Source organism: Capricornis sumatraensis, chromosome 1, assembly GCF_032405125.1.
Source record: "Capricornis sumatraensis isolate serow.1 chromosome 1, serow.2, whole genome shotgun sequence".
Classification (NCBI taxonomy): domain Eukaryota; kingdom Metazoa; phylum Chordata; class Mammalia; order Artiodactyla; family Bovidae; genus Capricornis; species Capricornis sumatraensis.
This window is the reverse complement of record NC_091069.1, coordinates 18,755,505-18,778,610: the sequence shown is the minus strand read 5'-3', so window position 1 is coordinate 18,778,610 and position 23,106 is coordinate 18,755,505. Positions and strand designations below refer to the sequence as shown.

General features: G+C 45.5%; 2 protein-coding genes across 3 annotated transcripts in view; one reads left to right on the top strand and one right to left on the bottom strand.

Annotated features, from left to right (window-relative positions):
- The window catches only part of CPSF3 (cleavage and polyadenylation specific factor 3), a 29,877-nt gene extending 23,055 nt beyond the window's left edge, over positions 1–6,822 (bottom strand). Inside the window, exons 1-3 of the mRNA XM_068965556.1 lie at positions 6,688–6,822; positions 2,165–2,228; positions 666–763 (exon numbers count right to left, since the gene is read on the bottom strand). Coding sequence (XP_068821657.1) covers positions 666–763; positions 2,165–2,228; positions 6,688–6,737 — 212 coding nt within the window. The 5' untranslated portion in view covers positions 6,738–6,822. The remainder of the gene's footprint in view (positions 1–665; positions 764–2,164; positions 2,229–6,687) is intronic.
- Positions 6,823–7,029: 207 nt separating this feature from the next.
- On the top strand, positions 7,030–22,289 carry ITGB1BP1 (integrin subunit beta 1 binding protein 1). 2 transcript variants are annotated; one of them, XM_068977531.1, is made up of 8 exons: positions 7,030–7,092; positions 13,090–13,200; positions 14,117–14,220; positions 17,226–17,304; positions 18,614–18,747; positions 20,578–20,670; positions 21,452–21,601; positions 22,082–22,289. In XM_068977531.1, exons 3-8 carry the CDS (start codon positions 14,149–14,151, stop codon positions 22,151–22,153), a joined length of 600 nt encoding a protein of 199 aa, XP_068833632.1. In that variant the 5' UTR covers positions 7,030–7,092; positions 13,090–13,200; positions 14,117–14,148; the 3' UTR covers positions 22,154–22,289. The 2 variants fall into 2 exon arrangements, with proteins under 2 accessions (XP_068833632.1, XP_068833625.1); XM_068977524.1 differs by having other exon boundaries at positions 7,039–7,128.
- The last annotated feature ends 817 nt before the right edge of the window (positions 22,290–23,106 follow it).

The following is a 23,106-nucleotide window of genomic DNA, read 5'->3' as shown; positions in this document are numbered from 1 at the left end:
CTATTCTCGGGAGTCAAAATTATAACAAGCGGTTTAGTGGTATCAAGTTGAAGCCCATCAAGGTTTACATATGAAGTTCCCACAGAACAGTTTGACAACACAGTTGTTGTTTGGTCGCTCAGTCGTGTCCAGCTCTTTGCAACCCCACAGACTGAAGCACAGCAGGCTTCTGTCTCCTTCACTATCTTCCTGAGTTCGCTCAAACTCATGTCTGTTGAGTCGATGATGCCATCCAACCATCTCATCCTCTGTCGTCCCCTTCTCCTCCTGCCCTCAATCTTTCCCAGCATCAAGGCCTTGTCCAATGAGTCAGTTCTTTGCCTCAGGTGGCCAAAGTATTGGCGCTTCAGCATTAGTCCTTCCAATGAATATTCAGGCAACACAGCAGCCTCAGGGATATTCTGTGATAGGGCTTTCTTAGTCTCAAGTTTTACAATGATCAAGGCATATGTTATCTCTTCCCTCCTCATTTACTCTAGATAAGTGAAAGGAAGTTTTCTGTCATAAACTTCTCTCACCTGTGATGACAATATGGCATGCTGTCTTAGATGTTTGCAATATCATATCTGGTAAAGCATGATCTTTAAGTAAAAGTCCTTGAAAAACAATGCCTGCAATAAAAAGTAAAACAACAACAACAACAACAACAAAAAAAAAAACCTTACTGACTAATTAGTAGGAGATCAATCTCAGCTGGGTCAATCAAATCAATATAAGGAAGAGCGTCCATTCCTTCCAGGCCAGGGTGGATCCCACAGTCCAGCTGAAAGACATGGGAAAAGAGATCACAGTCTTCTCTACATTTTATTCAAATTCACTCAACAAATAGACATCATAACTGATCCATCATACCATACACAATCAGGAAAGATTCTATATGTTTGAAATGCAATTCTTATTAAATGGGCAAATTCGCCATTAACAATTCTAACTTCCCAAATTTAAATACAGCTCATATTTAGAGCCACAGGACACAAAATATAAGAAATATTCTTTCCAGTTACTTTTCATAGGCACTCTAATAATGAATGAACTCTTTTGCAAGAACTTTAACATCAGAAATGGCTAGCATTTTTAAAGTTTATAGATTCACTACTACCAGATGTGACTATCATGAGAAGGCAACGATTAGAAAAACAGGAAACTTCTCTGATCAGGACAATTTAAGTATTAGAAGACAAATTCTTCAGAACCAGTCATTCTTGAATTATATCCTCATTTGGGAAGATGTTTCTATCAAATTAATACAGTAAATTATTAAAAAGATTATGTCTGCCATGTCCCTGTTCTTTAAAGTAGGAGAAGGGGAAGAGTGAGACCAAAAGACCCTAATGAGCCTCTGTATCACCTTTGTAATGAGGACTCCAGAGACCACCTCTTCCAGTCCCTCCAGCTCTCAGCTAAGGAAACGGGCTGAGAAGGGGCCTGACTTGCCCAAGGCCAGGCACCCTGGTGCTAACTTAGGCACCTCAGCTACCAGACTAGGGCCTGGCCCATTGTCCCACTGCACAAGAGGAGGCTGGAGTTCTGCATGTGTTCAGGAGGCCAGTTCCCTGGGGTCTCCCACTGGGGGTGGGGCAGACAGGTTGGCAGACCTTCAGGAATAGAAGAGGGATTTGGAAGACTTTTAGATTAGGAGATCCAGTTGACAGTTTTACAGTCTTTAGTTCCTCAGTCTAATATTATGTCAATGCCAAGTGGAAGTATACTAGTTTCCCACATTAACATTTTATAGACACATATACTAACCATGACATTATTCTGGGGGCAAAACAGTTAACTGCTGAATAGAAAAAACTACTGAACTAGAACAGTCCTAACACTCAATGCAGACATATTGTTAATCTGACTATACTGTGCTTAGTTGCTCAATCCTGTCCAACTTTTTTCAATCCCATGGACTGTAGCTCACCAGGCTCTGTCCGTGGGGATCCTCCAGGCAAGAATACTGGAGTGGGTAGCCACTTCCTTCTTCAGGGCATCTTCCCAACCTTGGGATTGAACCCAGGTCTCCCCCATTTGCAGGTGGATATTTTACCAGCTGAGTTACCAGGAAAGCCCAAGGATACTCTAGGGGTTTGCCATGCCCTTCTCCAGGGGATCATCCCATCCCAGGGATCGAACCCAGGTCACCCGCACTGCAGGTGGATTCTGAGCCACTTACCATTATTTTCCTCCCCTTGAACTCCAGAATAATACATGATCTTCCCACTTCCTGCCCAGCTCCACTGTAAACATTGAAAGGAAAAAATTAAAATGATTAAAAAGCCATCAAAATGAAGCCAAATAAATTCAAACTTTTTTTTACAACTTAAACTATGTTCCATCTGATGACAACACTAACTTGAGACAGATGAATTCCACAAAATTACAAAGACAGGGAAGAACAGCATCAACATGGGGAAAAAATGAAAAGTGACCTCTGAGAGGTCAGACTGAGAGGATCAAAGGTTAAATTCAACCTTCTGAATGTTAGGGTTAAAATGATGATGTATTTAAAATGTAAACTAGCAGTGACTCAGATGATTTAATAAGACTTTTAGAATTAGCACTTAGGTAAAAACCCATAAGCAGTTAAAAATTCTTTCAAGGTGATAATACACATTTACCAAATAGCTTAAATACTTATTCATACATGTGAATCTCATTCCTTTTTCCTTCTACTTTCTGTTATTTCACTTAAAACAAATTTCCTTTCTTCAGAATAAACAGCCTATCTTTCCAATTATCACAAAGCTTTAAGCCTCACCAGTCTAACCCTTTGCTTTCTTTGATACCTTATCCCAACCATTCTTGCTTGTGATTCAACCACTTATTTAACATCAAGCAGTTCTGGGGGTTTTTTTGGCTGCACTGTGGGGCACGTGGGATATTAGTTCCCTGACCAGGGATTGAACCTAGGACTACAGGTTCTGTAGGCCTAGGTTCCTGTAGTCTACAGGACTACAGGTTTGAAAGCGCTAAGTCTTAGCCACTGGACTGCCAGGGAACTCCCTTAAGCAGTTTCTATTTGCCAAGCAGTGTAGATAAGCACCTAGTATATGGAAAGGCCGAATACCAGGACCCTGGCTTCAAGAATGGATAGGCTACAGGACTGACAAGAGATGGACGCATCTTCAGACCGGGATCCTCAGAGCAAGATGCAAAGAAAATCAGACGACCACCGTGAGCTCCTGGCCTGCCACTTTAACTGGCCCTCTGCTCTCCCTCTTTAGTGTCCCTCCAGTTTTTGGTGCAGTTTTTCCTACAGCTGTTGGTGTAGTAACTATTTCAAACTTTCTCCCCTTTCTTAAATTTTCCCATGCTCTATCCTACTCTTGAGTCATGGGCTTTCTCTGTATCAAAAAATTACAGTTTGTCAGTTCCCTCAACTTGCCAACCCACTCACATTTCTCTTCTTCCACTTCTCCTGGAACAGAGAACAGACCTCGCTCTGTAAGGCTAACCTTTTCACCATGGTTCTACACTCTTCCCACTCCCTCCCTCCCTCTGAGGTACTGACCCCTGCTACATCATTGGCTTTCCCCTTACTATCCTCTTTGACATCTGCATTTAAACATGCCAGTCATCCTTGTCCCCAAATGAAAATTCCTTAATTCTAATCTCTAGTCTCCCTGTCTGCTTACTAAAGGTTGCATACTTTGAATTCTGGCTTTTTACCAACCATCCCTCTGAAACTCTCCCTGCAAAACCGCTCTTTGTTCCTAAGTGCAAAGAGCCCTTCTCAGTTCCTACCTCACTCTTCTCCAGGCAGCACATCATCTGTCTTATTCCATCCCTCTCTGAGCCCGGTTTCTGTGACTTCATGCTCTCATCCTGTCCTGCTGGTTTCCCCCTTAGTTTCCTTCATGCAGCTGCCTCTACCCATCTTTCAAAAGCTGTTCTTTCAAGGGTTCTCTCCTTGGCTTCTTTCTCAGTCTTTCTGATCTTCATCCTCACATTTTTAACACATTGAGGACTTCTAATTCTCTATTCGTAGTCCAGATTTAGATGTCTGTTTTCCTGAATCCCAGACCTCTAACAGTCACCTGGTTTTGGCCTCTCTCGGGACATCTCACAGGCGCCTAATATTCAAATATGCCAAACAAGTTTGCACCTCAAGTTCCTAGCCCGTGCTCTTCTTTCTGGAACACTCTGCCCTGATATTGACATAATTGGCTCCTGTGTATCATTTGGGTCTCAGTTCAAACGTCACCTCATTTGCCCTTCAGACCACTCTATCGTAACACTTATTACTACATGATGTCATTATATCTACTTATGGCTTATTTCTCACTATTAAAATGAAAGCTCCATAATAGCATAGATGTCTGTTCCATTCACTGCTATATAGTAAGGTGCCTGACATGCAATATATCTCAAGAAAAACCTACCGAATGAGTAAAAGCTCCCAAATTAGAAAACTTGGGAACATTACATTAAGTCAAAAAAGCCAGTTTCAAAAGATTACATGTTGCAACCCATTTATATGAAATGTCCAAAACAGGGTAATCTGCAGAGACAGAAAGGAGATCAATGGTGGCCAAGGGCTGGGCAAGTTGGAGGGCAATGACACAGGGTTTCTTTCTGGAACGATGAAAATGTCCTGGATTAGACAGTGGTGATAGTTATAAAACTCTGTACAGATTAAAAACTGTCTAACTGTACACTTTAAATGAGTGTGCTGATGTGATTTCAATCTCAATAAGGCTGTTATAAAACAATTTAAAACTCCCACATTTACTCCAGACCTGCCCCATGTCGGGTACTCCCGGAGGGAGTAACAAACACCACCACTTACCAGTTATCCTACCTGGGAACTGGAGTCATCCTAACTGTCCTCTCTGTCCGGCCTTCCCTTCCACATCTGCCCTTCTAACGTATCTGATCACTGACAGAGCTCTAAAGCTTTCACTTCTTTACTCTCTCAGGGCTCTCTTTCCAACCCACTGCTGCTCATTTCAAGATCTCACTGCTTTATCACTTGGTTTGTTTCAATCTCATTCTACTAGATTTTCTCCACTTGATTCACCTTTTTTTTTTTTTTTGGCCACACCACGCGGCATGAGGGATCTTAGTTCCCCCACCAGGGATCAAACCTGCATTCCCTGCAGTGGCAACTCAGAGTCTTAACCCCTGGACCACCAGGGAAGTCCCTTAATACACATTTAATTCATCTGTGCCACTGCTGCCAGAGGCATCTTTGATCTTCCTAAAGCATAATTTCCACCACATCCCATCCTTGCTTAAGACCCTTCCTTGGCTCCCTATAACTGGCAATAAAGACTCCAAATCCTTAGTATGTATGTATACAAGGTCTTTCATAAGCTGGACTCTAAGAGCCTCTACCATCTCATCTGTTATCTTCTAGCTGCACCCACGGGGAGACTGGCCATAACGAGACCTCTGATTTTCACATGTGCCACTTCCTCAGCCTGGAACATCCCTGCCCCCATGCTTTGGCTGTCTTTAATTTCCAGTCAGTCTCTAGGACTCGGCTCAGTGTCCTAGTTTCCAAGACGCAGGATGGCATTGTCTTCTCACTGGAAATCCACTCTGCATACTCAGGGCCTTAGTGCAATGCCTATGTGTCCTCTAACAGTAGTCACAATTCACTGAGCACCCACCAGGAGCTCTGCTCTGCACAGTTAAGTGCTGCTGGACTATTTCCACAGGAGGAAGTAGGTTCAGTGAAGCTGTTGTCCTAGTAATCGCTGGAGTATGGACTGGATTTCAGGTCTGACTCCAAAGCAACTCTCTCTCCAGCACTTTTCATTTGGAACAGCAATTCCCATCAAAAGGGTGAATTCAGTTAACTCAGCCCTGTCTTATATCCGAGTGCCCAGTGTGCTGCTTGACACTCACTCAGAGTTTGCTGGACACAAGAAGAGAGGACAGGTGCGAAGTGAGCAGAGGGCAAACTTGTGTTCCATCCCCAGGAGGTGCTCAAGGAGTTACTGAATGAACAAGAGAAGGAGATACTTTCTACCTTTGGAAAAATGCACGTGTGCACTTGGTGCTAACTCATGTCTAACAATAAACATGTTTGTGAATTCAAACTGCGCAGTTAGGCAAGTTCTCATTTCTCTAAGCAGCATTCCAGGTCCATAAGGTGCTTCTCTAACAGAAGGCCATTTCCAATGAAAGACAAGCCCTCTCACGGTCAATCAGCGACTGAGATACTGTCCTAACATTTCTGCCTTTTCACCTTTCCCACTTTCTACCTTCCCTATTCCCGGAAAGTTTGAGCTCTGAATGGAACTCATAAGTTCCCTAATGTATTTCCCCTCTCGCATTTCGGCAAATATGAGTCCTGGAAGTTAATAAGGCACAAGTTTAATTCTTCCTCGCGCTGTCACAGCCTTATCCAGGTTATCATCTCACCCTGCCATCCTCAGCATCCCTGGTTCCCTCACGAGTCGTCCCTCTTGGGCGTATACGAAAGCGCCCTGCGGTCCCACCATAGGCTCTCGCCCCCCAAACCCGACATCCTCTCCTCCCTTGAGACTAAAGAAAAAGCAAAATCCTATTCAACCTAGCAGGCCCCTTCCGATTCACAGTTCATCAAACCGCTGCAGCCGCAGAGGCCTGGAGCCAGGAGCTGGCTGCCGAGGCAAGCGGGCCTGGGGCGGGGGGCGACTGAGGCCAACCATCGGGTTCCCCTCCTAGCCTCACAGTCACGGCTTCAGTCCCTCTCAGGTCCCTTACAGGGGTCGGATCAGCAGCTGGTCACTCTCCTCTGCAGGAATCGCGGACATCTCAGAAGTCCAAACGGGAATGAGGAACAACAGGCCGCAGGAGTCTTTCTAAACTAGAAGAAAAGACACAGAGACCCTAAGACGGAAGAACCACCACCTCTCCATCCCACGAGAGAACAACTTCCGTCGTCTCGGCGCCCGCGACACTAGGCCCCTCCCTCCGACTTCCGGTCGCAGAACCCAACTCGCAAGGCTCCTCCCCGCCCAGGCTTCCCGGGACCTGGGGCGGGATCCGGACTGCGCCTGCGCGAGACTTCGGGGGCGGGATCAGGTGGGCGGGGCTCGGGGGCCCGGAAGAGCTGGCGCTGGAATTAGAACCCGAGGGGCTGCCGCGGCTCTTCAGGCTGCTCCTTCGGTGGGTGTCTGACGCCTGAGCGCAGACCGCGCAGAGGTGAGGGCCCGGCGGTCGTCGCGCTTGGGCCGGGCGTGGTCAGGAACGCGGGCCCCGAGGGTGGCGCCGGCTGGGAGGCCAGCGACGCGGGGCGGATGGGTGGTGCCGCCGTCTCCGCAGGGACCCGCCTTCAGCGGGCCCCGGGTCCTGAGGGCAGCGCCAGGCGGGCGGCGGGAGCCACGCAGCGGGCCTGGGCCTGCGGGTGGAGGCAGGGTCCTGGGCCGATCCCTGTCTAGGGTGGGACTGCGGCCCCGGTGACGACGGGTGTGGTGTCTGGCCGGGTCCTGTCGGCGATGGAGTGCGAACACCCGCTGGGCTGTTCCCAGCGCCCGGCCCTGACCTGAGCTCAGGGCAACGAAGAGCGGCCTCCTTTTTTTGTGCGGGATCCTGTCGGTTCCTTCGCACGCTGGGGTTTTCCCCGCAGCGCGGGGCTGGGGCTGTGTCTGTCTGTTGTGCAGCACTCCAGCACGTGGCAGGCGGTCACGACGGCGACGAATACCTGGGGAGCTGGGTGGAGTCTGCGAGGAGCTTTGGCGGCAGCTGTACCAAGGCTCCATATTTGGCCTCAATCGTATGAGAACTGGACCACAAAGAAAGCTGAGCGCTGAAGAATTGATGCTTTTGAACTGTGGAGAAGACTCTGGAGAGTCCCTTGGACTACAAGGAGATCCAACCAGTCAATCCTAAAGGAAATCAGTCCTGAATATTCATTGGAAGGACTGATGCTGAAGCTGAAACTCCAATACTTTGGCCACCTGATGCGAAGAACTGACTCATTGGAAAAGACCCTGATGCTGGGAAAGATTGAAGGCGAGAGGAGAAGGGGACGACTGAGGATGAGATGGTTGGATGGCATCACTGACTCTATGAACAGGAGTTTGAGTAAGCTCCAGGAAGTTGGTGATGGACAGGGAGACCTAGTGTGCTGCAGTCCATGGGGTCATAAAGAGTCAGACACGACTAAGTGATTGAACCAAACTGATTATTAGCCTTGTGGCCTTGGGCAGCTGCTTAATAAACTTAGAGCTTTGGCTGCCTCATTTGAAAGGGGCTGTAATATTGCAACCTTGCTGTTAAGTAGAGAGGGTTAGAAGTACTGTATATATATATATGGCATTTTTTGTCACTTGGTAGTGTCTGACTCTGTTGTGACTCCATGAACTATGGGCTTCCCAGGTGGTGCTAGTGATAAAGAACCTGCCTGCCAATGCATGAGATGTAAGAGACAGCGGTTCGATCCCTGGGTCGGGAGAATCCCCTGAAGAAGGAAATGGCAACCCACTCAAGTATTCTTGCCCGGAGAATCCCATGGACGGAAGCACCAGGCAGGCTACAGTCCTTGGGATCACAAAGAGTCAGACACGACTGAGCTACTGAGCATGGCCTGTTAGCCCTCCAGGCTCCTCTGTCCATGAGATTTCCCAGGTAAGAATACTGGAGTGGGTTGCCATTGCTTTCTCCAGGGGATCTTCCCCACCTGGGGATCGACCCCTGGGCTCCTACATTGGCAGGAGAATTCTTTACTGTTGAGCCACCAGGGAAACACACCCACATACATATACATGTAGATACCTCTATGTATTATGTATATGGCAGTGAGCACTGGGCAGCAAATGGTAGGTATTCAGTATGTGGAGGTTGTCATCTGGGTATTATCTCACAAGAAAGTTCTCTAATTGGCTAGCATGACCTCTGTCAGGCTGTGGCAGGCATTGAGTATACAGAGATGACCTAGTCCCCTGGTCTTTGATGCACTCACAGTTCTGAGATAGTTATAAGTAGTCAGTAGCCGACTCATGCTAAGATCAAGATGTGGAGGACCATCCCTTAGCCCAGCTTGGAGGCTTTCTAGAAGAAGTCTGAATTGAGTCTTGACAGGTGACGGAAGTTAGCAGATCAGGTAGAAGGTAGAAGGGTATTGTAGGCAGAGGGAACAGCAGGAGCAAAGTGTGGAAACAGGGAACATAATGCATGCTGAGAACCTCAAGCAGCCGTGCATTCTTTACAGATCAGGTGAGTGTGAAGCTGATTGCGGAAGACGAGGCTGGAGAGGTCGATGTGAGCCAGGTCATGTAGGACCGACTGTGCTTGTCCTGGCAAAGAGCCTTGACTTCAGGCTTTAACTTTTGAGGAGCCAGTGAAAGATTTTAAGTTGGTTACATGGCATCTGACTTGAGTTTTAAATAAATCATTTTAGCTGGAGCTTAGTGATAGATTTGAAATGGCAAGAAGTCCAGCTAGGACTGATACCAACCAGTGGTCTTAGCCTTCCCTAGCCAATAGGAATTGGTAAGAGTCCAGTCAAGAAATTCAGGCAAAGCTTGGCCAGAGGGTAGGGGTGTGTCTAGGGGTCAGGCAGGAGGGTGGCTTTAGGTGGTTTGCCCACCCCTTTGGTGGTGGTCAAATTGCCAACATCTGTTGGATCATCGAAAAAGCAAGAGAGTTTCAAAAAACATCTGCTTTATTGACTGCTCCAAAACCTTTGACTGTGGATCACAACAAACTGTGGAAAATTCTTAAAGAGATGGGAATACCAGACTACCTTATCTGCTTCCTGATAAATGTGTATGCAGGTCAAGAAGCAACAGTTAGAACCAGACATGGAACAGCAGACCAGTTCCAAATCGGGAAAGGAGTACCTCAAGGTACTCCTTGCTTATTGTCACCTTGCTTATTTAACTTCTGTGTAGAGTACATCATGTGAAATGTCAGGCTGGATGAAGCATAGCTGAAATGCCAGCTGGATCAAGCTGGAAGCAAGATTGCCAGGAGAAATATCAGTAACTTCAGATATGCAGATGACACCATCCTTATGGCAGAAAGTGAAGAGGAACTTAAAAGTCTCTTGATGAAAATGAAAGAGGAGAGTGAAAAAGCTGGCTTAAAACTCAACATTCAAAAAACAAAGATCATGGCATCCAGCCCCAGCACTTCATGGCCAGTAGATAGGGAAACAATGGAAACAGTGACAGACTTTCTTTCTGCTTGGGCTCCAAAATCACTGCAGACAGTGACTGCAGCCGTGAAATTAAAAGACACTTGCTCCTTGGAAGGACTGATTTTGAAGTTGAAACTCCAGTACTTTGGCCACCTGATGCGAAGAACTGACTTATTTGAAAAGACCCTGATGCTGGGAAAGATTTCAGGCAGGAGGAGAAAGGGATGCAGAGAATGAGATTGTTGGATGGCATCACCAACTCGATGGACATGAGTTTGAGCAAGCTCCAGGAGTTGGAGATGGACAGGAAAGCCTGGCGTGCTGCGATTCATGGGGTCGCAAAGAGTTGCACACGTCTGATCAACTGAACTGAACTGAACTTGATGGTGAGTGCAGGAGGCATGTGCAGTACCCTGTTTTTGCTCTTCAGAAGTGGTAGTTGGGTTTTTGGTCTTTTTGTGTCTTGTCCAGAATTTGCCCCAACTGCACGTGTATTGTTATTGAGTTGCTGAGTTGTGTTCTACTCTTTGTGACCCCATGGACTGCAGCATGCTAGGTTTCCTGGCCTCAATTATCTCTCAGAGTTTGCTCAAATTCATGTCCGTTGAGTCAGTGATGCTATCTTGCTGTCTTCATCCTCTGTTGCCCCCTTCTCCTTTGCCTTCAATCTTTCCTAGTATCAGTCTTTTCCAATGAGTCAGCTCTTTGCATCAGATTACCAAAGTATTGGCGCTTCAGCATCAGTCTTTCCAGTGAATATTCAGCTTTGATTCCCTTCAGAATTGACTGGTTTGGTTTCTTCGCTGTCCAGGAGATTCTCAAGAGTCTTCTCCAGCACCACAACTCAAAAGCATCAATTCTTCAGCCCTCGGCATTCTTTATGATCCAACTGTCACATCTGTACATGGCTACTGGAAAAATCATAGCTTTGACTATATGGACCTTTTTCTGCAAAGCCGTGTCTCTGCTCTTTAATATGCTGTCTAGGTTTGTCATAGCTTTTCCTCCAAGATATATGTACATGCATGCACATGGTTATTTTTAGTTCCATATAGTTTCTTCATATTTTGTTGCTCAAGGAGGCATTTGTCCAGATGCAGGCATTGTAGCAAAAGGTCCCAGGACCCAACCTGTCTCAGGACAGGGTCCCTCTCCCTTGAAATGTCTTTCCTGGAGGCTGATGAATTCCTTAAATTGCATTCCAGACTTTGTGCATTTTTTATGGGTTAAGGATCTATCACTTTCATCAGATAATGAAAAAGTATTTCTATGTAACTGTAGTCTAGAACAGTGCAGGCCCTGTTTGATTCATGAAGGATATAATCTATAGATGGTAGAATCACTGCGTCTTTGGTTTAACTGGATGTGGGGCAGGAGGACAGTGAGGGGTTGGTGGTTTCCCACTTTATACCAGAGATAATGTAATTTACTGAAAGGGAGAGGAGAGGAGCAGGTGTGGAGGGGAAGATGGCTTCTGCTTTAGGCATTTCTGCTTTTGATGAGTCTGTGCAATATCCAAGTGGTATGTTTGGCCTCATTTTTATGCATGAATAATTCAGAGACGAGAATGATTTGCTTAATTAAGAACATGCATCAAAATAGTGGCAGATATCAAAGGCTTTCATAAGTGCTTTTCCCCTATAGCTCCTAGACTAATGATGAAAAAAGAAAGTCTTAAGGAGTTGCCAACACCTTATAATGTAGTGACTTTCAAATCATTCTAGTATTCTAGGGGTTTGAATAGATGCTTTGGGAATCCATAACAATACTATCAAATTTTTAAAAATCATTAAAATTGAGATATATACATATATATATGGACTTAAAATGTAATGTGCTTAAATGTGCTATACAACAACATTTTAAGTGTAACACTGAAAGCAATCAGATTATGGTACTTTATGCTGCTAGGGTTACCCAGTTTGGGGCAGACCTTGGAATAAGGCTCTCTTGCCTTTTCTAATGGAAAGGTATCTTGCAATGGCGAAGCTCTCATCGGCAACAAAGTTATCCAACAAGTCACCCACCAAAGCTTTCTCAGTAGTCTCCCTCTTTTTACTCTTAGGCTCTGTAGCTAGTTCCCTACCCAGCAGCCAGTCATCTTTCTAAAACAGAAATTTGATCGTGCCACCTGACTGCTCTTTGAAACCTTCCAGAGCCTTCCTATGAAACCCAGAATAAAACCCCCGCTTCTGCTGTGGCCTGCGAGGCGCTCTGTGGCTCTGCCTCGCCTGTCCCTGTCCCTCCGCCTCCTGTTCCTAGTCGTCCTGGCGTCTCACTGGCCCTCACGTCAGCTGGCATCCCGCAGGACCTCTGCACTTGCCGTATGCTCCTCTCACGGTGCTGCGTTTCCACGTCATGTCTGTTCCTGCTTCTCTCAGGTCTTAGCTGTCACCTCCTCAGAATGTCATTTTTTTCTGTCTCCAAGAGTCACCCTTTCCTTTGATCACTATCTCCTTAACTTGCTTTAGTTCCCCTTGGAGCAATTATTATTTCCAAATAATGTGTTTGATACTTAGTTTTCATGTTGGTCTGGCTACTCCCTGTAAAGATGAGCCCCCTGGACTTCCCGGGTGGTCCAGGGGTTAGGGCTCCGTGCTTCCAGTGCAGGGTGCATGGGTTTGATTCCTGGTAGGGGAACTAAGGTCCCACACCAAAAAAAAATAAAATTAATTAAAAATAAATAAAAAATAAGCTCCCTGAGGTCGGAGACTTTGTCTGTCTTATTCATTGGGGTAGTCCCAGCACCTGGTGGGGGCTCACTGGCCACTGAGGAAAGAATGAATGAATGAATGAATGATTTGGGTGTTCTTGCTACTCCACAAATGAAGCAAAAATATAGAAATAAATTGGATGATGGGCCTGATCAAAATGCTTGGGCTCAGGAGCCAAGTCTAAGGTCAGATGCTTGTGAATGGACTTGGGGGGTGGTGTTGAGGAGGGGAGTATCTCCAGACTCACTGGGAGAAACTGTTCATTGGAGAGGGACCTTCACTGATGTACTCATTCTTTTCCTTCATCAGGTATCCTGTTTTTCTGTCAAGAACTGACCACGTCAGAGTGAAAGGAAGCTATCTTTGGAGACCGCTGTCTGTGGAACCTTTGAAGACGGTAGAATAGCATTCGATTCTGCAGTAAGCAGACCCCCTTTTTCCCTCTGTAGAATCAGTCTTTAGTAAACATTTGTTAGTTTCTCGAATTCATGCATTCTCCGGAAAGATGGGTCACAGTTCCCTCATCTGTGAAATGTGGATTCTAACCTCCCTTCTGTAAACCCCTTTGAGGGTTGGGGGCAGAGCCCAGCGGGCTACAGGATGCAGACAGACCCTCGGAGAACACTTGGAGCCGATTCCGGGTGTCTCCAGATGCTGTGAGGATTAAGTGAGACAGTGTGAAAGCACTTGACCTATGAAACGTTTCTCTGGCCAGTTCATCATTGTTCAAGTATAATATGCTTGCTCCTATGAATGGGCAAGGAGAAACAGTTCATTCAAGATCTACATAAGGCTGACTCTGGAATATTGAAGGTCACCTCCTTCCTAGCCTTACTGGAATGAGGCGAGAGGTAGCACCTGATGTTATTGTCATGTCTGCCTTTCCCTAAACATTGTAAAGAAAAATGCACCAAACCCCAGAGGCGTCAGTGCTTTCAGTTCTTGGCCCTGCTGTTGACAGAACAGCAAGCGGAGACGGTAACTGATCTCAGAATCTTGGCTGATAAACTAATATGTCACATGTTTTACTAACGTCTGGGCTTGATTAAAGAGAAGGCAGGCACTTGACTATTTTGAGACTAGATGACAGGTGTCTGGTACCTCTGATTGGTGCTTTTCATACTTCTAGAGATGACTTTGTGATTCAAGAAAAGTATAAGAATGAAATAGTATCCAGATTGTGTGGGTTGGCGGGGAATATTTATGTTTTAAGGAAAAGGAGTATACCAGGGAACTGGGAGGAATTGATGGTTATTATTTATTTTATTCCTGTTATGTTGTAAAGGGATTTAAAGTTGTTTCTCTCCATATATCTAAATAATGCTTGCTCTTCCAGAGGAGCGCCTGCAGATCAAGCTATGGTGGAAGATGTTTCGGAAAGGCAAAAAGCGCCACAGCAGTAGCAGTTCCCAGAGCAGTGAAATCAGTACCAAGAGCAAGGTAGGTGGTGGAGCGGAGACCGTGGTCATAACAGTGAGAACTGTTTCTTCTGAGCGACGCTGCATGAAAGGTACTAAGCATGGCAGACCTGCTGATATTCTTCAAACTGGAGGTGTTTACATTCTGTTTTTTGCACAAGATACATCCTGCATTTGATTTAATTTTATTTTGTTCTGGAGAAGGAAATGGCAACCCACTCCAGTACTCTTGCCTGGAAAATTCCATGGATGGAGGAGCCTGGTAGGCTACAGTCCATGGGGTTGCAAAGAGTCAGACACGACTGAGCGACTTCATTTGAAAAAACAGAGAAAAAAAAAATAATAATAATTTTATTTTGCTTTGGTAGATTTTTCTGAAGTCCTTAAATCCACTAATGTAGATGAATCAGGACCTGTGAGAGGTCTCATTGAAATACTGGTCAAGGAAATTGACAGGCAGTCAAGGAACCCGATGTCTTGAATTCTAGGGCTTGAGGGGTGTGTGTGTCATTATAATTCTGTGTCCACCATGGGGAGTGAGTTGGAGAGTGAGGCAAATGTGCTGATTTGAGTGTTCAGGGCCCTCGAAGTTCTGAGTCCTGGCCCACTGGACTAGGACTAGAAAACTGAAACTGAAGTCGCTCAGTCGTATCCAACTCTTTGCAGCCCCATGGACTGTAGCTGCCAGGCTTCTCCGTCCAGGGAATCCTCCAGGCAAGAATACTGGAGTGGGTTGCCATTTCCTTCTCCAGGGGATCTTCCCAACACAGGGATCAAACCCAGGTCTCCTGCATTGCAGGCGGATGCTTTTACCATCTGACACACCAGGGAAGCCCCCAGGACTAGAAAGCCTTTTTAAAATCATTCTTCACCCTTGTGAGCTCCCGATTGTGAAAGGTATCTGTGCCCAGAACCTGGACTGGGTGAGGCAGGTGGCAGGAGAGGAGCCCAAGGCCCAGAACCTCCAGGGGATGCCTCTTGCCAGCCTGGGGGCAGCGCCCTGGGTGAGGATAGCCATACTCAGGGAAGAACATGACACCACTGCCCTGCAGGAATTTCCGTCAGGCGGGAGGGCTGAGCTCTCAGCATGTAGCCGAAACCACGGAAACCTGACATTTTGGGAGACCTGTGCAGTCTGGGAATGGGACGACTATGTTTTTCTTTAAGGCGTCTAAACTCCTGAAGAGAATCGCCTCGCTGTTATCTCAGCATGAGGCCCATAGGCTTGAACTGGGCCCAGTTTCCTGTTTTCTAGTTCAGAAAATGGAGAAGGGGAGACGCACCGACCTGCTGCTGGCCGAGTCGGACAAGAGCTCACATGCTGATTCAAGGACCTGCCGCCCCGGAAGGGTGGGGGGTGCTGGGGGGATGCAGGAAGACCTGTGCCACCGAGTGAGGTCTTTCCCCCAAGTGACGGGGAGTCTCATGTGGCTTGTCTGCAGGCCTGCGACTGTTAGACGTGTGCTCTAGGATGAAGTAAGCTTCTGTTCTTGTCATTCAGAACCAGGGGAAATAGGCCAGTTTCTCCCTTCCCTTTCTCCTTGCTCAGGGGGTCACTAGGTTCTGGCATTCTCCTGCGTGTGGGGGTAACTGGAAACACAAAAGCTCACTCTGTTACTCCCTTCCCAGAAGGCAGCCTGGCTCTATAACAGCATCTTAATTCCAGGTCCCCTTCCTTCACTCTTTGAATATTCAGGTTTTTTCCAGGTTGTCAGAACTACAAAACATGATGATGACCCTCTCTGTGCATATAGCTCTGCTCTTGTTTGAAAGTGAAAGTCACTCAGTTGTGTCCAACTCTGCGACCCCATGGACTCTACAGTCCGTGGAATTCTCCAGGCCAGAATACTGGAGGTGGTAGCCTTTCCCTTCTCCAGAGGATCTTCCCAGCCCAGGGATCGAACCCAGGTCTCCTGTATTGCAGGCGGATTCTTTACTATCTGAGCCACAGGGGAAGCCCAACGTGATGCATATAGCTTGTTTGAGATTCCCAGAAATGCAATTATTAAGAAAGGGAAGTAGTAAAACTGAAGACTTGATATGTTTTTACATTTGTTTTGATTCACTTATTAAACATATGAAAATTTGTACTTTTAAAATGTAATTTTGATTTGAAGTGTAAAAAAGTGATTTTTTTTTTTTTCTTTTTGGCCAAGCCGTGCAGCCTGCAGGATCTTAGTTCCCCAACTAGGGATCAACTCTTGGCCCCAGCAGTAAACGTGCTGAGTCCTAACCCCTGGACCACCAGGGAATTCCCAAAAAGTGATTTTTTTTATCAAAGGTTTTCACTTATTTCTAAAATATTAAGCACACTGAAAGTATGATTCTGTAGAACAAACTACACTGACACGTATGATTCTCTGAATTTTGCTGAACAGTTTCGTTGGTTTTTCTTTGTAATTCACATCACAGTTATTCTCTGATCTGCTGCTCCACCTGTGTTTACCTGCTGGGGCCAGGTAGTAGTTGGAGGCATTGCAATACTGGGGTGAGGGTCAGGAGACATGGGGTTGAGATCTGGGGTGACTAGACATAACCTTGGGTAAATCACTTCACCGCTCTGCGTCTTTCTACTCATTTACTAAACAGGAGAACACTCCTGCCTGCATTCTGCACAGAGTTCTTCTTGGGTTCTGTGGAAATAATGTGAAAGTGAAGTATAGATGTTCACATGTGATGTGAAATCTCAAGTCTCAATATGATGTAAATATCAACTATCTTATAAGGCTATAGAGGTAATGGCTTTAATTTAAACTGAAAGTGTTGATCCCAGACTTATTATTGTGTTAAGGGAATAGCAGTTGGGATTATGGGTTTTTGTGTTTTTTTTTGAAGTTTGCTATGGAATTTGGCTTCAAAAGAATCTGTCCCAGTCGATCTGCATGAATAACTGACCTGATTTTATATGTGTTAGCTCAGTGATAGTAAATAAGTCATTTGAATGTTTGGTAAAAAACTTCAAAGAAGATAGTGCTTCTAATTATGTTTAAAATGTTTGTGTTTGTTCATTTGATTGTTATTTCTCAGTCTGTAGACTCCAGCCTTGGGGGCCTCTCACGGTCCAGCACGGTGGCAAGCCTCGACACCGATTCCACCAAGAGCTCAGGTACGGACGGAGGTGGGGTCATTGATCATCTCAGCTTTTAACTGAAGTTCACATGGTTTTAGCAGAGTGGACAAGGAGTTCTTGAATATTTGGGGTTTTCTTTCTCTGCTCTGTCATTTTTGATAAGAGTTCAGAAATGGCCCAGGATCTGGTGGAAGGTGGGTTGGGGTGAGGAATGGGTGATGAAAGCCGCGGGAGCAAACTACTCATAATGGTTGTGGAGCGAAATTATGTGTGGCTACTTGGTAGTGACAGTTTAGAAGTATTAGATTAGCTTTGTTAAGAAGTGGGCTGGCGGAGGGTGAATTATTTTGGAGTTACATTGTTTGCGGGGGATAGGACAATGTCCTGCTGATTAAAAAGACTAAGGAGCCTTGTACCCAGAGATGTACCAGCTCATTAACATCAGGAGCACACGGTTATAAGTAGGGGTCTGTCACTGGCCCTTGGAAACATTTAAGCAGCCTCCTGAAAGAAACAGCTCTCTAGAAATCAAAAGGTGGCTTCTGACCCACCTGTTAGCTGGTGTCTAATTGGAAACCTACTACATTCAATTTGTTATACAAAATCCTTCTGCTTTTGGGATCACAGACAGCTCAGTCCATGCGAGGTGGTGAGAGCAGGAGAGGTGTAAAAGGGGGTGTGGCAGCAGAAGGTCTGTTGTCTTCCCGCTGCTTTGAAATAGTAAACACGTGGGCATCTTTGTAGTACATAAACAGATCTAAGAATGACCGAATAGTATTCCCTTATTATGTCAGATGTTGTAAATCCTTTGTGGTACCTTGTACTGGCTGGACTTCATGACACGTGGAGTTCTTCACCTGTTACCGTCTGGTCCTGTCTGGCATTACGTCATCTACACTGGGGGAAAGCAAGCCTGGTCTTTTCTGGCCGAATGGGAGAGGTAGATCAGGTTTCCTGAATCTGGAAAGAAAGTTAAAGTTCCCATGGGAAAGTGGGAGAATAAACCAAAAAAATAATCAAATGTCATATGCATTATAAAGGTGCTCAATCATTGTCAAGTTGACATTTTAGCTTTCTTCTTTTTGATGAAGCAGTGGCTATTAATACTTAATTTATTCCTACTGAGATTTTATACATTTAGTACATTGTGAGTCACTGAGGGAAAGGTTAGTGAGAATTCAAGTTCTTTCGCATTGCATCAAAAAGTTTGCATTTAAAAATTTTTAATTTTTATTAAAGGTTTAGTTCTAATGGTACAGTTGATTTCCTGTGTGAGGAGGGGTTAAAGATACCCTGTAATGCAGCTGTTTCTTTTGAAGTCTTACCATTTTTCCTTCACGTTTAGGACAAAGCAACAGTTCAGACACCTGTGCAGAATTTCGAATAAAGTATGTTGGTGCCATTGAGAAACTGAAACTCTCAGAGGGGAAATGTCTCGAAGGGCCATTGGACCTGATAAATTATATAGATGTTGCTCAGGTAAAAAAAAAAAATTTTCTCAGATCCTGGGGTGAATTCGTGGCTTTGGAGACAGACGCCACTCTTCCAGTCTCTTCACTGCTTCTCCTGAAGCCACGCTTTTATCACTGTTAAGGTGTCACTGAGTGCTGTGGTCAGAGGAGGGACCTGGGGACCGAGTCAAGGAGGAACACAGGACTTAGTTCCTCCCTTCAGACAGTGGTTTTTTACTCTTTCTGGGGCTGACTGAGGATGTCTCTTGTTTAAACGGGGAGCTGAGCGCAGAGTGAGTGCAACCACAGGCTTAGCTTTAGGACACTCTGGCAAGTCTTAACTGTGTCTTCATGGAACTGTTTCCAGTTATTTGAATGAGCAGTCTCATTCATGGTGTTGAACTCCCATCTCTATTCATACCCTGTCTCCAACAAGGATTGAGGTGAGGTGGGTTTCGATCCTGGCCGAGAAAATAAAAGAATAAATTCATCACGAAGGAAAATTTAGAGTGAAATGAAGACAGAGGTGTCAGGTTTGTGCGTAAAGTATTGTGAGGTCGGTACTCTCAGCAGTGAAGGGAGTGGATGAGCTGGAAGCATGACGCTGGCCACAGTCAGTTGCTCCCCGAGTCTCTAGAAGATGGAACTGCCCATCTTTGTGTTCATGAACAAAGGGATATTATGGCAATGGGAAGGTTTCCTTACCAAATTTGTAGAGTGTCAGTCACTCTCAAGATCATGTGGTTTCTTAACACACAGAGGTGAGCTCAGCTCATATGCCGTTTCATGGCCTCCTGAAGGAAGTCTCCCGTCTGAGGGGAAATCAGCCAGTCTAATCCGCCGTTGACCAGGCAACTAACACGATTATCCCAGCATTTTACTCTGGAATCTATATAGTCATTCCAACATCGTGCAAGCAACAACTAATAGTCTCCTGAAAATTTGCTAATAATGCCCCCCCCGCCCACCCCCCTGACAGAGTACACTAGGATTATTTTCACACTGACGGGCTGCTCAATCTCTCACAGCACTGTAAAATTGGGCTTGTCAGAACTTCACAACTGACAGTAGCATTGCTGTGGATTCTTGGAGTTGCTTTACCCTGTGTGAGAGGTGATAGGCATGGGGGTATGCTTGCATGTGAGGACCCAAGAACTAAGGTCGGTGGACACCACTCATGACTAATTTCTTCAGTGCAGGCAAACGGTTCCACAAAAACGTTGACCGTGTGGAACATCTACTGATGGTTGACAGTATTGTATTTATTTTAGAGAAGACAAGTCAGGCACACTAAGCAGATAAAATGTAATCTGCTAGGAAAACCATCAGGCATTATCTGCTGTCTTCCTTGCTTCTGAAGAGCTCAAAATACTGATGGATGTTTTCAAGAGCTGAAAAATCATTTGTCAAGCTGTATTTATTCGCCCAAAGTACTGGGACACTGGGATGAACCAGACATATCAACACCTGGGTAGGATATAAACTGTTTGAGAACAGTTCCAACAATGTGTTTCCTATTATTTAACGTGCTGATGTTACTGTAAACTTTGGAAAAGGAGCCTTACATTTTTCTAGTGTAAATATATAAGCCCCACTGGTATCTGTGAGGAGTGTCAATTTACAAACAAGAACCATCGAGCACATGGATCTGAGTTCTGGTCAAATTTGTGGACTTCTTACTAAAAAAAAAAAAAGTGAGGGTATTTCTTCTGCCTCTTTGGAGAGAAGAGGGCTGGGCTGTTGTGTGCCCCACATTCTTTAAAGGGTTGGGTTTGCGATGGCCAGATGCTAAAATTGACTAATCAGAATCAAGAAGGAAACATCATTTTTTAAAATGTAATTTATTTTTACTTTAAAGCAAGATGGAAAGTTGCCCTTCGTTCCTCTGGAGGAAGAATTTATTATGGGAGTTTCCAAGTACGGTATAAAAGTGTCCACATCAGATCAGTATGTAAGTAATTTAATTAAAGGGGAAAGTGGGTTTTACATGTTGGGGAGTTCAGACCAGGAATGGCCTTTTGTAGTTAGATCTGCTCCTGTTTGCAGAGTGGTTGGTTTGTCGTCATTCCTAGCAGCTGGCCTTAAAAGTGACCAGTTTCCTAGGGTAGATGATTAGAGGCTTTTGCTTCTGTGTTGGGCCCAAGCCAGGGCTTCCCAGGTGGTGCTAGTGGCAAAGAGATGTAAGACACAAATACAGGAGATGTAAGACACAAAGCTTCGATCCCTGGGTCGGGAAGATCCCTTGGAGGAGGGCCTGGCAACCCGCTCTAGTATTCTTGCCGGGAGAATTCCATGGACAGAGGAGCCTGGCTTGTAGTCCGTAGGGTCTCAGAGTCAGACACGACTGAAGCAGTTTAGCACAGCACAGGGCCCAAGCCCACCCCCACCCCCCGCCCCACCCCACACCCACGGCTGGTCCATCATGCATTTTCAGCTTAGGATCCCACACCAATTCAGAGCAGCTGTCAGTTGGGTGTAGAAAACAGGGCCGTGAATTTAGATTGTCTCAGTCTTCTTAGAACTTAGTAAGAAGGCATGATTCTAAAGGCAAACTGGCCGCTAACCAAGCTCACCAGAATGTCCCTTTCGGTGAAGAACCTGTAAAAACTTATGTTCAGCTAGATAGATCCACGGATGGATACGTTGTGTTTAAAGCCTCACGGTAAATTCTGCACTGGAAAATGTGGACATGTGAAGAACTAGCACGGTCCTTCTTGCCCTGACCTCTGTAGGACGTTCTGCATCGGCATGCTCTGTATTTAATCATCCGGATGGTGTGTTATGATGACGGTCTCGGGGCAGGGAAGAGCTTACTGGCTCTGAAGACCACAGATGCGAGCAACCAAGAATACAGCCTGTGGGTTTACCAGTGCAACAGCCTGGTAAGGTTTTCAGTCTCCTTGGTTACTCATTCGTCAAACCAAATTATTTAGATTTTTCGAAGGCAGAAGAGATGCTGTCTGCCACGTTGTCTGATACCTGGCATAACGGGAATGTGTGTATCAGACAGCAGGTCAGACAGCGGACCAGCCTGCTGCAGGCTGTGAGCTGTTAGCTCAGAAGCAGCACTTGTGCCACATGAGTCAGTGCAAAGCAGGTGAGCGGAAGGGGTGTGTCCTCCACCAGCAGCCCCGCTTTCCTGCACCTCGTGGTCCTGACTCGTGAGGGTCCCTCCCAATGGCTGCGGGTCCTGTGTTAACCGCATGCAGTTACTAAAGGGGCCCAGGAAGTGGTGACCCAGGCAGGCCGTGTCCTGGACATCCCCACGCTGGCGGTGTGTAGATTTAGGACAGGTGTTAGGAGGGTCTGATCTAGTTGGGGAACAGACTGATTCTTTTACTGTATTTTTTCACTTAATATAGGAACAAGCACAAGCAATCTGCAAAGTTTTATCCACTGCTTTCGACTCTGTATTGACTTCTGAGAAACCTTGAATTCTGCAGTCAAGGGGAGAGTAAGCTTCATGTTCAGCTGTTTTCTCATGTTCAGTTTGTTTCCAGTCTGCAGTGTTGAACTGTTAACGGAAATATGAGCGATCTTTTGCTCTCGATTTTCTGAAGGAAATGCAAGTGTATAAAATACCAGTCATTTGTTTTTCTAGTAAAATGTGTCTTATTTAACAGGGAATTAACTCACTGAAGTTACCTACCTACTGGGACTAAAAGAGCAACATCATTTGTTGCTTTTAGACACAAATCAGCCTAATGACTTTTATGTGTTACAGAAGCACCCTAGGTGAGTAATGAACATCGAGAACTTTTTGAAGAAGACCCAGGCCACCTGTCCCAGCACTGGCTGGTGATGCAGTTTCACCAGCTCGGAGCTCTAAGTAGGCAGAGGTCTGGTCCAGGGACCCACGAATCAGGCTGGTTTGAAACGGTGATGTTGTCAACTCAAGTCACAAAAAGGGAAACTTTAAAAGGTGTATTGTCAGGATAACCTGTTAGCAAACCACAATATAAACCACAGTAATTATCTTTGAAAACCCTCAAAGATTACTGATCATGTTAGAAGTCATACACTATGAAGAATTTCATGTTCAGTAGACTAGTGTATTTTTTTTTTTTTAAGACTTTTTATATACAGTGCTTTACTAAAGACTAAAGGGGGCTTCCCAGGTGGCGCTAGAGAACTTGCCTGCCAATTCAGGAGACGAAAGAGACATGGTAGTTCGATCCCTGGGTCGGGAAGATCCCCTTGAGGAGGGCATGGCAACCGACTCCAGTATTCTTGCCTGGAAAATTCCATGGACAGAGGAGCCTGGTGAGGTACAGTCCATGGGTTTGCAAAGAGTCAGACTGAAGCAACTGAACACTCAAAAGATTAAAAACATGAAAAACATCATGTCCATTTAAAAGTATTTTATTTTTTTCCAGTCAGATGACTA